This window comes from Panthera pardus, unplaced genomic scaffold (assembly GCF_024362965.1).
Source record: "Panthera pardus isolate Hobbes unplaced genomic scaffold, ASM2436296v1 HiC_scaffold_2, whole genome shotgun sequence".
Classification (NCBI taxonomy): Eukaryota; Metazoa; Chordata; class Mammalia; order Carnivora; family Felidae; genus Panthera; species Panthera pardus.
Genome location: NW_026526765.1, coordinates 127,335,335 through 127,349,634, shown reverse-complemented (window position 1 = coordinate 127,349,634; position 14,300 = coordinate 127,335,335). Strand labels below are relative to the sequence as shown.

The window sequence follows — 14,300 nt, the reverse complement described above, 5'->3', positions numbered from 1 at the left end:
AATCAAAGCAGATACAAGAAACCACCATTTTTTTTTTATACTTCTTCTTAAAGCTGTAATATCTTAAAATTTACATTGCAACCAGCTAACTGTTGCAAGCATTCATAATATTACTGCAATTTAACTTTCAATTTTTTTTTGAAACTAACTCCATATGATGTTTTTAGTTCTTAACATGGATTCTTAATCAAATTTTGGTCTAGCTTTGCTTTTAACGGGGTTGGGGGGGGGGTTTATTTTTATTATTCTAAACTTCAGACTTTTTCCTCCACAGAAGCTAATGTTTTATTACAATACTGGATAAATTAAGGTATTGCAGCTTCAAGAAATTTTATCTTTTGTAAATATTGCATGTTTTTTAGCTCTTATGTTGTGCTTTGTTAAATTATTCCCTATCAAAACTGTTACTAAACTGTTGACATTATTTAACTTCTGTGGAGAAAGGCCCTTCGAGATTTATAGAACTGGGCTTCCGAGACTTAAGCCATCCAAGGTAGGTAATTTAATGCTGTTCCCAACCTTGCAAAACTAATGGGGGCTGCAAATGTTAGTATGGAGTACTTAAATATTGGAGAGCATTTACTTTGGCTCGTTTCTTATTTTTTGAAGAAAATGCTTTCAAAGGTTTCCATTGCAGTGTTCAATATATACATAATAAAGTATTAAAAACTGTGAGTAATGCATGTTTCTTGTAGCATTCGGCTTGAATTTCTGTATACACTTAATTCTAATTCTATATGATGTTGACGAAGTGACAACGAAATTGTTTGATAAATCATTGTGCTCGTACAGCCTACAAAAAGTTTTGGGTTGAATGCTGATGAAATAATCCCTTGTTTTTTCTCAATGCTGCATTGATTAAGTCTCCTGAAATTCATCTTGATTAATTTTACCTTTTTCCCTTATCTGTCCTTTTGGTTTATATTTAATAACTATTTTATACATGTTTTTGCCAGGTGATTGATTCATCACTTGATAGAAAGGCTTGTGTTAATCCTTTAGAAAAACTTTCCTGTGTATGTTTTTAGTTTTCCACTGCCTAAGAAACCACTTGCATCTGTTTAAACCATTGGGAGCATTTAATAACACTGAACTTATATCTTTGTGTAGAAAAATGTATGTATGCAATACATTTGGTATTTGAAGTTTTTGTTTAATAATTCAGTTACTTAATGATGTTGAATAGCTTCTCATTAATATTTTGATATGCCCAGTAGAAGCTTCTAACTATATGAAAGTAGTTTATAAAGTAATATTAAAAGGAGGTTTTCTGCGTCTAAAATAGTTAGCACTGGAACTTGCTTTCCACACATACGCTGTAATCTCTAATATGTTTTTTTCTAGGTGATGCTGTCAGATAATGGCTGATGTGGCTCGATGCTTCATCTCAGTCTTAGTTTTATGATGTGTTTTGGAGAGGGCTGTTTTCTGAATTTTACAGGTCCTTCAGGCCCTATGATGGTATGCAAGAGACGAGTTTGACAAAATAAAGGGCCTCATATACCCATTGTCAGAAAGTATTTGCCATTAGATTAAGATCTTGTAGACCAAAATTTCTGTTCACTCTTTAAAGATACCTAACTTACCCCTCTGGTTAAGTCAGGCATTTTAGTTCCCTTTACAGTTTTTTAAAGTTCTTGGTAGTCATAAAATGAATTGTGACTGATTTTTAGTTTTCGTTTTGTCTTTATTTTTTTTCCTCATCTTAGGTCGGGTCACAAATCTTCGAAGAGTAACATATGTTGTTTTAGACGAAGCAGACAGAATGTTTGACATGGGTTTTGAACCACAGGTAATCCTTACGTGTCTTAGTGTTTTGAACTAGAAAATCTTGTAACTGCCATGAGAATAACATGTTAATATGGTGTCTGAACTTCTCACACGTTTTTGTTGTGTTGTAATGTAGTAGGTTGGGGACATAGGGAATTCAGATAGATAATTATGCTCTGAATTCCTCATAAAACTGGTTCAGAAGGTATTTCTAAAACCATTGTTGGTTAAATTAGAATTGGAATGCTGATAATAGAAGCTTAAGCTTCTCTATTTTATAGTTTTTATTGTATTTTGAAATAAATTCCTTTAATTCATGGTTTTAATTGCCTCAACAATCAATATAGCACATTTTGTTTACATTCTGCAAATGTAAAAACTAAGGGCTAGAGCATTTGTCTACCTTAGATTTTAATATTCCTCATGCACACTGTTTGCTCAGATACAAAATTTCAGTGTTATAAACTTAGAGGGACACATGTTAAGGAACTTTAAGGTCTTAGGAATTTTTGTTAATGAGATAAGGAATGTGAGTTATCAATGTGCTATGGATGCCAAAAAAAATTATTTTTGATCATAAACTGCATTAATAGAAATGGGGTATTAGCTTTCTCAATAGGTGGAGCATGTGACTCTTGATCTCTGGTCTGTGGGCTTGAGCTCCGTGTTGGATGTAGAGATTGCTTAAGAAATTCTTTAAAGACACCTGGGTGGCTCAGTTGGTGAGCATCTAACTCTTGATTTCTGCTCAGATCATGATCCTGGGTCATGGGATCAGGCCCCATGTTGGGCTCTCTCTGAGCACGGAGCCTGCTTAAGATTCTCTCTCTCCCCCTCTGCTCCTCTCTCCCACTTGTACTCTCTCTCTCTCAAATTTTGTTTTGTTTTGTTTTGTTTTTTTTTGTTTGTTTTATTTATTTTTGGGACAGAGAGAGACAGAGCATGAACAGGGGAGGGGCAGAGAGAGAGGGAGACACAGAATCGGAAACAGGCTCCAGGCTCCGAGCCATCAGCCCAGAGCCTGACGCGGGGCTCGAACTCACGGACCGCGGACCGTGAGATCGTGACCTGGCTGAAGTCGGACGCTTAACCGACTGCGCCACCCAGGCGCCCCTCTCTAAAATTTTTTTAAAATTAAAAAAAGGGGATACAGTTAAGGTGGCCTTTGGTTTTTTTCAGTTTATTCATGTGTTCTCCAGAAATGTATTGCTTGTCATATACTTGTATGTGTTGTGTTTAGATTTAGGGATCACAATCTAAATGGGATATACAAGAGCACATAAGAGTAAACAGGATTATGGTGACACCCGAACCACGTGAGAAGTAGTTAAAGGAATAAGTGACATTTAGCTTGGAGTAGAGGATTTGATAGCATCCTTTAACCGTTTGAAAAAAGTCTGTCACATGAAAGAATCATTGAGGAGTAGACCTGGGACCCAGTTGGGAAGCTATAGGGAGCTGGATCTAAGAATAATGTGAGAAAGAACTGGATAAACATTATTTGGAGATGAAACAATTTACATTGTAGGAGGAGGGCAGATACTGAATATGTTTTTCGTCCATGTGTTCGGTTAGAGGTAGGGGGTCCATTTGAGGAACGAGAGCAGAAGGAATTGATGAACAGATGGAAGATGGAATTAGATCCCTTTCAAATGTCTTTCCCAATCCTGGGAAATCTTAGATTTTATGGTAATGTTTAAGGTAGGTGTGGTGTGATTGGGCCTTTCTGGTAAATCAATTAAGTGTTGCCAGAAAGAGGCCAAAATAACTTTTCCCAATCGTATGCAGTGTGTGAGTCATTTCTTGCCGTTAGTGCTTACATCTACATTAAGTACGTGAGGGAGAAATGCTGAGTAACAGTGTATGTGTTAAGCACTAAACCGTTGAAGAGAAGAAATTTTAGATTAATGATTATTTTGTGAGCCGTTGTGTAGATTAAAAATGCTTGGTTCAGGTTCAGTCCCATAGAGCACTATTTGGATGTTAAAGCAAGTAAAGGCATCCCCATTTGAATCAAAGCTGGTGCTAGTCAGTGCACATCTGCACAATGACTTCTATCTAGAGCAGAGTTGGCAGGCAGTGTGCCTCCAGACATGATTCTGTATTGAAAAAAATCATGAAAATTGGGAACCAAATCAAATAATGCTTAATGTATATTTTTCTGAGTGTAAATGCATAGTAAATGTATATGCTATACAGTGACATTGGCAGAACGTACAGGAGTCTCCTTTTTCACATTAGCATATACAGGCTGGCAGGTTGAAAGGCACTTGGGCAGATCTTTGTGAATTGTTTTATTTATTTATTTATAATTTTAGAGAGAGGACAAGCAGGGGAGAGTGGTGGTGGGTGGGGAGGGGGGAGAGAATCTCAAGCAGGCTCCACATTCAGCACTGAGCCTGATATGGGGCTTAATCCCACAACCCTGGAATCATGAACTGAGCTGAAATCAAGAGTTAGATGCTCAACCGACTGAGCCACCCAAGTGCCCCTAACAGAATATTAAAAAGTGGTTTTCCATGACAGATTTTTCCACGGTTTCTAGGTTCTTTTTTAATTTAGTAAAATTAAAGAGTAAGAGAAGAAATTGATTAGATATAGACCTTGATCTTTAGCTCTAGTTAGCCATTATGGAGCTGGATATACATACTTTGTGAAAATATGTTAAGTAATATTCCTATTAGTTATAAAAAAAATGGTTACTTACAAAAAAAAAATACCAAATGATTATTTACATGTTTTACTTTTTATTTTTATTAAGAAAGTCAGGAATGTTTTAATTGACAAATTTATTCATACGTGTGACTAGTACAAAATGAAGTGATCTAAATATCACTAAATCTAAAGATTCTAAAGATGTTTACTCCGAGTTTTTACTTTCTTGAAAATACTGATCACGTAGTAAAGTGAGACAGTAAATGTGCTTGTCACTTGTACAGTGCAAAGCAGCATGCTTGCCTCAGTCATCAAGGAGCTCACTGTCTAGTGAGAGATTATTGTAACTTTGAAGACTGTCTTCAAATTGACATAAAAAATAGGTCACTGGAGGGGCACCTGGGTGGCTCCATCAGCTAAGCATCCAACTTTTGATTTTGGCTCAGATCATGATCTCAGAGTCGTAAGAACCCACATCGGTTTCTGCGCTGGGCATGGAATCTGCTTACTTAAGATTCTCTCTCCCTGTACCGCTTGTGCTCTCTCTCTTAAAAAAAAAAAAAAAAGGGGGGGGGGGCACCTGGATGGCTCAGTTGGTTGAGTGTCCAACTTCAGCTCAGGTCATGATCTCGCAGCTCATGAGTTTGAGCCCCACGTCAGGCTCTGTGCTGACAGCTCAGCCTGGAGCCTGCTTCAGATTCTGTGTCTCCCCTCCCACCGCCTCTCTCTGCCCCTTCCCTGCTAGTGCTCTGTCTCTCAAATAAATAAATAAGTAAACATTAAAAAAAAAATAGGTCACTAGATTGATGATTAGACACTTCAGCACCTCTCAGTCCTGTGTTCAGGCCACTGGTGAAGGGTTTGGTGCATAAGCAGCTCCTATTGAATAATATGGATGCTACTTAAGGAGATAGAGGTACTGAAAAAAGAGCATTTTTCAAAAACTTATTTTTAAGTCTAATGTAATCCTTTACATTAGAGGAAACAGAATCAGGGATGTAATGACAGTTGAGACTTCCCCCCGCACCCCCAAGTTTTATTCCTATTTCACAATAATGCTCTAGTCCAGAGTAATTTTGTTTTTTATGTAGTGTTTATTTTTTAGAGAGAGAGTGAGCAGGGGAGGAGCAGAGAGAGAGAGAGGGAGACACAGAATCTGAGCTGTCAGCACAGAGCCTGATGCAGGCTCGAACTCGCGAACTGTGAGATCATGACCTGAACTGAAGTTGGAGACTTACCTGACTGATCCACCCAGGTGCCTGTAGTCCAGGGTAATTTTTACCAACATACATATCAACATCTCAAGGACCCTATTTGTGACTTAAAGATTGAGATAGTGATATTTACTTTGATAAGTAAATAAATCATTAAGTTGGTAGCAAATTATTTTCTTGAGGGTAAAGGAAAGCATTGCACATTGTCAAGAGAAGTATAAGAGAGAATGTACTAAACTTTTAGAACTTCTTCAAAAGGAGCATATGCCAATGATCAAGACTTGAAATCAGTGAAAAGTGGGGGAAATTGCTACCTTTGTAAACATTAGTGACCAGCTGGACTGATGAATTGAGTTTTAGCCTATAGGTATGAAAGGAGAAGTTTAAAGACTTAGTACTTGGCAGCCCATGGCTGACTTTAATTATCTGTGTACTGTGAGAGAGGGAACATACTGAAAAGTTTCAGGAACAGCTTTTAATCAGTAGCCCCCAGTGTGATAGCCAAGTGAGCATAAGAAGGCAATTGAAACCCAGGCCAGTCATCCCTGAAAACGTGTGTCATCATTAGCGTCATACTACGGGCATCTTCACGACTCTAAGCAGTAGTAGGTATTCATAAGGGAAATCTAAGCTCCCATGTGTGATAGTTAGTACACCGTTTCATGAAGCACAGGATTTATAGCTTATTCATGAAGATTTCTCTTAGCACTTGGGCAAGAGAGGGAGTTAGTTGTGGTTTTCAAGAAAACTTTCCTCCTTTGATACTGTCTGTGCATTTGCTAAAAAGGAAGGGTTATTTGTGAACATTCTAGGAAGGTAGAATATGTATTACTCTTTGAAGAGATTTTCAAAGCCACAACGGGCTTCGGTATGAAGTGTGTATTCTGATCCTTGTTTCTGTATCTCTGAAAGTTGAGACTAAGTGATCAGTCCTTAGACTCGTTTAGATGATCATATATCTGAAAGTCCTGATGATTTTTATTTAGTATCTTAAAAGATTGACACATTAAATACCATTGTATGAACTTGCACTGATATTACTACCAAATTCATGTTATCAAACCAAGTGTGGTTAGTGATTCCTAATTTTTCATTTATGTACTTCAGTCATTCCAAAAGGGATATCATTTGATGCAGGAAATTCAAGAAAGGCCTTGCTACTAAGATGACCTTTGAACTGGGAAGTGAATAAAGTGAGAAATTGAGACGGGGAATATTTGGGTGAAAAGTGTTACAAAGAGCCAGACAAATGCTCCGACTTGGGAACTCACTTGGCCATTGTCCCTGGAGCAGAGCATAGGAGAGGGAATATAGTAGGAGAGAGTACAGGATGAGGGCGGTGTGGTGAATATATACACCTGGGCTAGGAATTTGGATTTTAATTTGATGTGATTAATGAGTTGCTGTATTGGAGGGTTTTGAGGAGAGGAATCCCTGATCTAATTTTTTTACATTTTTTAGTTTTATCAATTACATGTGCGTGTGGGTTTAACAGTACTTCTCTTCCATCACTTAGCTGATTATTTTGATATTTACTTCTATTTATCTAAATAGTGTGCTTTTATTTCTTTTTGTTTTTCTGTTTTTGATATTACTTATTGATTTCCTACAGGGGAACATAATCTTCTCTGTTTTCTTTCTCCTCTCACATTCTTGCATCATTTTCATCCCTTATTTTTCCGGTAGATTTATGTTGCTATTTTAATTGAGTCAATATACAACCTTATGACAATCTAAATGCTATTCAGAGCTGGGCAGTATAGTAAACTGATTATTTTTAAATTTCCTCTGTACGTCTTGTTTTCTTTAGAGATAACCGTCTTCTTTTCTCTAGGGATACCTGTGTTTTTATGTTTGTTGGCTGGTTTTCTTAGGTCTCTATATATTTAAAACTAATAAAATATCAAACTCTGTATATAAACCTATCAAATAGTTGAAACACATTAACTTACCCATTTGTTTTATCTTCCTTAAGGTTTCTTCAGAGCCTCTTGATGTGTTCCAGTAATGGTTTGTTGTTCTCTGTCTGACATATAGCTGCTGTCCTGGGATATCCATCATTCTGAGGGTCCCCTTTATTTCTCATCTTGTTAGGATCCCCAAAGTTCTATAACTCAAGAGTAAATCTTTTCTTAAAAAAATTTTTTTTGGGGCGCCTGGGTGGCTCAGTTGGTTAAGTGGCCGACTTCGGCTCAGGTCATAATCTCGTGGTCCATGAGTTTGAGCCCCGCATCGCGCTCTGTGCTGACAGCTCAGAGCCTGGAGCCTGTTTCGGATTCTGTGTCTCCCTCTCTCTGACCCTCCCACATTCATGCTTTGTCTCTCTCTCTCTATCAAAAATTAAGAAACATTTAAAATTTTTTTAAAAATTTTTTAATGGAACTCTTCATGCATTTCCTCCTTGCACGGGAACCATGCTAATCTCTGTATCATTCCAATTTGTTTTAGTATGTGTGCTGCTAAAGTGAGCACTTAAATTATTTTTTTTTTAATGTTTCTTTATTTTTGAGAGCGTTTATTTATTTTTGGAAGAGCGTGAGCGGTGGAGGGGCAGAGAGAGAGAGGGAGATGCAGAATCAGAAGCTGGCTCTAGGCCCTGAGCTGTCAGCACGGAGCCCATTGTGAGGCTTGAACTCACAAACTGCGAGATCATGACCTGAGCTGAAGTCAGACGCTTAAGCGACTGAACCACCGAGGCGCCCCTTAAATGAGTTTTTTTTAAATGTTTATTTATTTTTGAGACAGAGAGCGTGTGAGTGTGGGAGGCAGAAAGAGAGGGAGACAGAATCCCAAGCAGGCTCCGTGCTGTCAGCATAGAGCCCAGTTCAGGGCTTGAACTCATGAGTCGTGAGATCATGACCTGGGCCAAAATCAAGAGTCAGTCCCTTGACCAACTGAGTCACCTGGTGCCCCTTCAGTGATTTATTTTTGTGTTCTAAATTTACTTTTATTCAAGTATAATTAGCATACAGGCTATTAGTTTCAGGTGTATGTTATTAGCGGTTCTGTATATTACTCAGTGCTCATCATAAGTGTACTCTTAATCCCCTTCACCTGTTGCACTTATCCCCTCTCACCTCCCCTCTGATAACCACCATTTTGTTCTCTGTATTTAAGAGTATGCTTTTTTTTTTTCCTTTTGTCTGTTTTTACTCTTTATTCATTTTTTTTTAAGTTTATTTATTTTGAGAGAGGGGGGTAGAGATAATACCAAACAGGCTCCATGCTGTTAGCACAGAGTCTAGTGTGGGGCTCAGTCGCATGAACCATGAGGTCATGACCTGAGCCAAGATCAAGAATTGGATTCTTAACTAATGGAGCCACCTAGGCACACCTGTTCATTTGCTTCTTAAATTCCATACATAAATGAGATCATATGGTATTTGTCTTTCTCTGACTGACTTATTTCACTTAGCATTATACCCTCTGGGTTCATCCATGTTGTTGCAAATGGCAAGATTTCATTTAAATGACTCATTTTTAAAGATTGCCTTCTATATGCGTAGGATTTATGTCCTCTGAGTTGATTTTCTATTTGCTTTGATTTCTGCATTCAGATTAGAAACATTCTGTAGAGGTCTGGGAACCTGTAGTTAACTACTTACATTTAAGGGACAGAGAAAAGGCAGCTTAAAATTCAGAGTTCTCTGTGCCAGAGCAGTACTTAGTGATCCTGAGTTTCACTGTTGTAATCTGGCTGGGACTTTCATTTAGATGAGGACTATCTTCTGCCTGACTTCTTGGACTGGGCAGACCGTCCCTGGAAAAATATTGGCCAGTCTCCAGCCTGGACTGTAAAGGCCTGTCTCTTGTTCCAGGTTGGGAAAGAGGCTTGAGGGAGAGTGGGAGCCTCAGTATTGAACATCATGCATTTACTTAATGCTTTTCTTCTTAGGATGTTATCCTTGCCTCATCCATTCATGTTCTTGTTTTATATTCTGCAGCAGCTAAACCTTTGGGTCTTTGGCTAGGGTGAGAGAAGGGCCTGACAGTAAGAGATAGGTGGAGGTTGAGGGATTTGATTGCTTCTTTAAAAAATTTTTTATTTTTGAGAGAGACAGAGAGAGAGCAGGAGTGGGGGAGGAATAGAGAGAGAGGGAGACACAGAATCTGAAGCAGGCTCCAGACTCTGAGCTTCAGCACAGCCTGATGTGGGGCTCAAACCCACAAACTGTGAAAATGACCGGAGCTGAAGTTGGGCTCTTAACTGACTGAACCCCCTAGGTGCCCTGGGATTTGATTGCTTCTTAAGCAGACTTTGCATCAATTCTCTTCATTTTGGAATCCCACCTTTCATCTCCATATAGGGAGAATAGCTTCATTCTCAACTTTTTCTTACTGCCAGCTTCCTTGAGCTTGATTAATCTTTTACCATCTTGAAACATTTTGTTGCTTTTTGTTTTGTTGACAAAATTTAGATACCATAAAACTCATGCTTTTTTAAAATTTATTTTTCTAATTTACATCCAAGTTAGTTAGCATATAGTGCAACAGTAATTTCAGGAGTAGATGCCTTAATGCCCCTTACCCATTTAACCCATCCCTCCTCCCATAATCCCTCCAGTAATCCTGTTTGTTCTCCATATTTAATAGTCTGTTCTGTTTTTGTCCCTCTCCTTGTTTTTATATTATTTTTGTTTCCCTTCCCTTATGTTCATCTGTTTTGTATCTTAAAGTCCTCATATGAGTGAAGTCATATGATATTTGTCTTTCTCCAAATGGCTAATTTTGCTTAGCATAATACCCTCTAGTTCCACCCACATAGTTGCAAATGATAAGATGCCATTCTTTTTGATTGCCGAGTAACACTCCATTGTATAGAAATACCACACCTTCTTTATCCGTTCATCTGTTGTTGGACATTTGGGCTCTTTCCATACTTGGGCTATTGTTGATGGTGCTGCTATAAACATTGGGGTGCATGTGCCCCTTCGAAACAGCACACCTGTATCCCTTAGATAAATACCCAGTAGTGCAATTTGCTGGGTCGTAGGGTAGTTCTATTTTTAATTTTTTGAGGAACCTCCATACTCTTTTCCAGAATGGCTGCATCAGTTTGCATTCCCGCTAGCAGTGCAAAAGAGATCCTCTTTCTCCTCATCCTCACTACCATTTGTGTTTGCCTACCACATCTTTCTTAAAATTTATTTTGTAAAAACTCTTACTGTTTGTTTATTTTTGAGAGAGAAAGAGACAGAGAGTGAGTGGGGGAGGGCCAGAGAGAGGGAGACACAAAATCGGAAGCAGGCTCCAGGCTCTGAGCTGTCAGTACAGAGCCCGACATGGGGCTTGAACCCATAAACTGCAAGATCATGACCTGATCTAAAGTCCGATGCATCACTGACTGAGCCACCCAGTCACTCCTCTATCACATTCTTTATCCATTCATCATTTAATGGACATTTGGACTCTTTCCATAGTTTTGCTATTGTTGATAATGGTGCTGTAAAGGTCAGAGTGTATGTACCCCTTCAAATCTGTATATTTGTATCCCTTAGGTAAATGCGGTTGGATTATAGGCTAGTTCTATTTTTAACTTGTTGAGAAACCTCCATACTGTTCTCCAGAGTGGATGCACCAGTTTGCATCCCACCAACAGTGCGAGAGAGTTCCCCTGTCTCCACATCCTCGCCAACGCTGTTGTTTCCTGAGTTAATTTTAGCCATTCTGACACCTGTGAGGTGGTATTTGATCATGGTTTTGATTTGTATTTCCCTGATGATGAGTGATACTGAACATCTTTTCATGTATCTGTTAGCCGTCTGGATGTCTTCTTTGGAAGAATACCCTTCCCAGTTTCCAGTCACTCATCACCATCTACCTTTAAACCATCATCAGTAATCTTACTCATTATTACTTTTTTTCTTGTTTTACCAATCATCACAAGAATCCTAGGAGTCTTTATTTTCTCCAGGGCTCTATAGACACTGAGGCAATTGGTGCCTGTATCTTACTCCCGCAACAGTATGTTCACCTTCATTGTTCTCTTTCTGTAGCTCTTTCAGCTTTTGATACATAGTATATTTATGTGTCCACTCTCCTTAGAATAGAAGTTCCATGGAGACAAGTTTTTGTCTGTTTTTATTGCATATTTCCAAATAGAGCAGTGCTTGGCACATAACAGTTCAGTAAAATTGTGTTTACTAAGTGAAGGAAAACAGTGGTACAAGGGAGAATAGTTTCATCCCAGATGTAGTTTGAAGACTGAGAATACTGTATTTATTGGTGAATTAGGTGTGAGATGAGAGAAAGAGAGAGAGAGTATTTACAGATGGCTCCTCCATCTTTGGCCTAAACATGTAGATAACTACAGTTGCCATTTCTTAACAGGGGGAAACTGAGAGGAGCAAATTATGGGGTAAAATCAATTATAATATTCTAAGGTAACAGGTTTAGAAGTCCCTGAATGGATGTTCTCAAAATTTCCTTCTACTTGATTTTAACATCATTGACTTTTAGAGGCTACACTCAACCGTATTTATTTGCATTGCGTCCTTAGGTCATGCGCATTGTGGATAATGTCCGTCCTGATCGACAGACAGTTATGTTTTCAGCTACTTTCCCCAGAGCTATGGAGGCTTTGGCTCGCAGAATCCTTAGTAAACCCATTGAAGTGCAGGTTGGAGGCAGAAGCGTGGTTTGCTCAGATGTGGAACAACAAGTGGTGGGTACAGCCTTTAAGAAACCCTCAGTTCCCTGGATGTTCAGGATGTGATTCTTGTGGGATCATTGTGATGTAGGAAGGTAATTTCTAAAATTAAATAGGATACAACTGCAGCCATTAATACTTTATATGATGCACTTGAATATGCTTTTCTGTGGAACTGCCTGTTTAAAATCCTCTTAAAAAATGCCCTTTTTAGTTCGTCCCACCAGAAGAGGTGGGCTTGTTAATAGAAATGTCACATCTTGTTTTTTAATTAATAGGGTATGAGATCAAGAGGCAGAGAGAACCAGGTGATTGCCCACATTTACAAGTCCCCTCTCTGAAAGTTACAGATTTGTTTTTGGTCTTACTGGTTTATCAATTAAAATCAACATTTTCCTGCCCAGTCCTAAAATACAGCAAAATATTGTCATTTCGCCATCTGCCACAAATAAATGAGTATTTTTGTTCACAAGATGTATCTGCAGTTTTACTCCATTAACTTGGTGCGATTTGCTGTTTCCAGATTGTGATTGAAGAAGAAAAGAAGTTCTTGAAGTTACTTGAGCTTCTCGGCCATTATCAAGAATCGGGATCTGTCATTATATTTGTGGATAAGCAGGAACATGCAGATGGTCTTCTGAAAGATTTAATGAGAGCATCTTATCCTTGCATGTCTCTTCATGGAGGTAATGTTTACTGAAGTATCTGTTGAGTATTTAATTTGACCAAGCATTGCAGTGTACTGTGTACTGTGTTTACTGTATACTGAGTTTAGAACCAGAGTTTGTATCTTCTATCTCCACTTTTATTCAGAACTCTGGGGGCTAATAAGCATTATTATTATTCCATCTTTGAGGTAAAGAAAATAAGACAAGGAGTACATTGGTTTGACCAAACTGTATAGCCATTAATCAGCTAAGGAGAAATAGAACTTAAAATTCTCCATTTTGTGTTATATTCTTTCCATTGTGCCATGCAACCTGGAGGTTTTCATGATTCACATTAGAGCTTTAATTGAAAGTAACGTTTTATTTTCTGTGTGATGTCTCCATTGTTATATATATATATGTAAGACTTAGAACCCTGAACATGTGCAACAGAGACAGTTTGAATTACCCTCATTAAGGATGTCTTCTGGCAGTCTGTGACTTTGTAATGAAACCCCCCAAAAGGTAGTGGCAGCTATCATTTATTTTCTTTATAAATCTTTGCTTTAGCTAGAGCTCAGCACTTAACCTAGTTTCTGTTTCATGCTGTATCTGCTGGCATGGCTTAATTGGGACTGGGGATCCATTTCCATATTTGCCTTACTTAATGTGGCTGGGAAGTTAGTACTGGCTCTTGACCGAGCTCAGTCAGGTTATTGGCCAGGGATCCTGGCCCTTCCCTTTGTGGATCTCTCTGTGGGACTACTTGGCGAGAAGGCAAGTTAAGGCTACTTGCCAGGCCAGTTAGGGATGATACTGGGAATTGGCAGAACTTTCATTTCCATCATATTCTGTAGGTCAGAATAGTCCCATGACTGGCCCAGATTCAAGGGGATGGAGGTATAGACTCCACTTCTCGATAGGAGGGTCATTCCCTATGCAGAAGAGCATGTAGAATAAGCCATGCTTTTGCTGTCATCTTTGGAATATACAGTCTGTGACACCAAGTTTCATTGTGGATGCAATTAAAAGGGCTCTAAGGGTATGTATTTGGTTAACTTTTAATGTTTTGGGGTGTTTTTTTTTTTTAAGTTTATTTATTTGTTTTGAGAGAGAGAGAGAGAACCAGTGAGTGAGGGGCAAAGAGAGGTGGACAGAGGATCCATCAGTGCTGACAGCAGAGAGACCAACATGGGGCTCTAACTCACAAACCATGAGATCACGACCTGAGCTGAAGTTGGACGCTTAACCAGATGAGCCACCCAGGCTCTCCTAATGTTTGAAAATCACTCATGTTTCCCCCTTTGTTTTGTTATTGGGATGAAATATATATTACATAAAATTTACCATTTTAACTATTTTAAG

General features: G+C 38.6%; 1 protein-coding gene and 1 non-coding gene across 3 annotated transcripts in view; one reads left to right on the top strand and one right to left on the bottom strand.

The window, feature by feature from the left end:
* The window catches only part of DDX46 (DEAD-box helicase 46), a 70,278-nt gene that overhangs the window by 23,069 nt on the left and 32,909 nt on the right, over nucleotides 1-14,300 (top strand). For both annotated transcript variants that reach the window (XM_019421960.2, XM_053907476.1), the window contains exons 13-15: nucleotides 1,710-1,792; nucleotides 12,139-12,303; nucleotides 12,812-12,974. In XM_019421960.2, the coding sequence (XP_019277505.1) occupies nucleotides 1,710-1,792; nucleotides 12,139-12,303; nucleotides 12,812-12,974 (411 nt within the window). The remainder of the gene's footprint in view (nucleotides 1-1,709; nucleotides 1,793-12,138; nucleotides 12,304-12,811; nucleotides 12,975-14,300) is intronic.
* LOC128778449 (U6 spliceosomal RNA) lies at nucleotides 8,004-8,111 on the bottom strand. The gene has a single exon (XR_008424036.1). It is a non-coding gene; the product is annotated as a U6 spliceosomal RNA (small nuclear RNA).